Source organism: Helobdella robusta (assembly GCF_000326865.2).
Source record: "Helobdella robusta unplaced genomic scaffold HELROscaffold_163, whole genome shotgun sequence".
Taxonomy (NCBI): domain Eukaryota; kingdom Metazoa; phylum Annelida; class Clitellata; order Rhynchobdellida; family Glossiphoniidae; genus Helobdella; species Helobdella robusta.
The window spans coordinates 1-1,451 of NW_008703911.1; the positions used below are offsets into that span (position 1 = coordinate 1).

Genomic DNA, 1,451 nt, shown 5'->3' on the forward strand with positions numbered 1-1,451 from the left:
ATGTTTTTGCTGTAATGTCACTGTGTATATATTTTGGCAGCTTCGGTCTGAATTTGTTGAACCTGGAATATGTTTGAAATACAGTACCAGACAAACACATCACTATTAACAACATTAACAACAACAACACAATAACAACAACAGCATCACCGAAACAACAACAACAATAATGACAAAAGTTACAAATTGAAGTGATATTTTAAAATAAAAAAAGCCAGAACAACAACAGCAACAACAACAACGCAATCCCATAATCATTCTACCAAAAATTAAAGTAGCAACACAACAACACAACGAAATAATAACAATAACAACAACTTCATCATTGTCAACAACATCAGAAACAACAACATCATCAGGAGCATTTGCAACAACATCATTATCATCAACGACCACAAACTCACTGCCTCAACAGCCTGGTCACTAGCATCACCACAAAATCAACCTCTTCGACTTCTATAAACCTTCCAAACTCAACGATCGAATTGTTTAAAGACTTCAGAAGTTCACTTTTAGACGGAGATGACGTAGAAAGAAAGAATGATGACGATGATGTTGGCAGTAGTAATGATGATGGATATGGCTTGGAAACGTAAAAATATTTCTCGGCTGGAAAATTTAGCGCCTCGTAAATGCTGTTGACATTGCCACCAATTATCGATTTGCTGTCTTTATTTAGATTTTTACTGGTAGTAGCGACAATTTTATTTACAACATTTTTATTATTGTTGTTGTTGTTATTGTTGTTGTTGTTGATGATGACGTCATTTTCCTTAATTTTACTGGCGATTTTACTGGCATAGAGTAATTTAGGAAAGGACAGCCACTGATTGGCTGACAAGTTACTCAGATACCTGGTGAAAGATGACAAGTACTGCTTCAAACCAGACTCAATACCGCTGCTGCCACCACTACCACCACTACTACTGCCGCTACTACTGCTACTTCTTTGGCCACTGAAGATGTCTTCTATGTATGAGTTGATTTGAGCTTTTAAGGATTTCAAAGAGTTTGAGCTGTACCTCGCTAGAACTTTTTCAAGTTGGAGATGGTAGTTTTTGAGAAAAATTGACGATGTGGTAGTTGCAGCTGTCGCAGGTGTGGCCGTTGTGGTGATGATGATGATGTGAGGTTTGCTCATTTTGTCGTCAGCATCATCGTTGTTGTTGTTATTATCACTGTTGTTGTCACCAAATTTTTTATTATCGTTATTGTTGTCTCCATTGGCATTATTGTTATTGCTGTTATTATTTTTAATGTTATTACTTTTATTGTTGTTGTTGTTGTTATTTTTCATCATTCTATCCCTACTACCACCACCACCATCATCGTCATCATTATCATCATCGTCGTCATCGTTTTTGGCGGGAAATCTTATCTCCGAGTAGATACTATTTTTAATTTTTTTAACGAGTTCGTTGGAGCGCTGTATGATTTCATTGCTGATGTCT

The 1,451-nt window shown here is 36.3% G+C and overlaps 1 protein-coding gene across 1 annotated transcript in view; it reads right to left on the reverse strand.

Annotated features, from left to right (window-relative positions):
* Positions 1-400: 400 nt before the first annotated feature.
* The window catches only part of HELRODRAFT_184107 (hypothetical protein), a gene marked incomplete at both ends in the record, with an annotated part of 29,873 nt that continues 28,822 nt past the window's right edge, over positions 401-1,451 (reverse strand). Inside the window, one exon of the mRNA XM_009015805.1 lies at positions 401-1,089. Within this exon, the coding sequence (XP_009014053.1) occupies positions 401-1,089 (689 nt within the window). The remainder of the gene's footprint in view (positions 1,090-1,451) is intronic.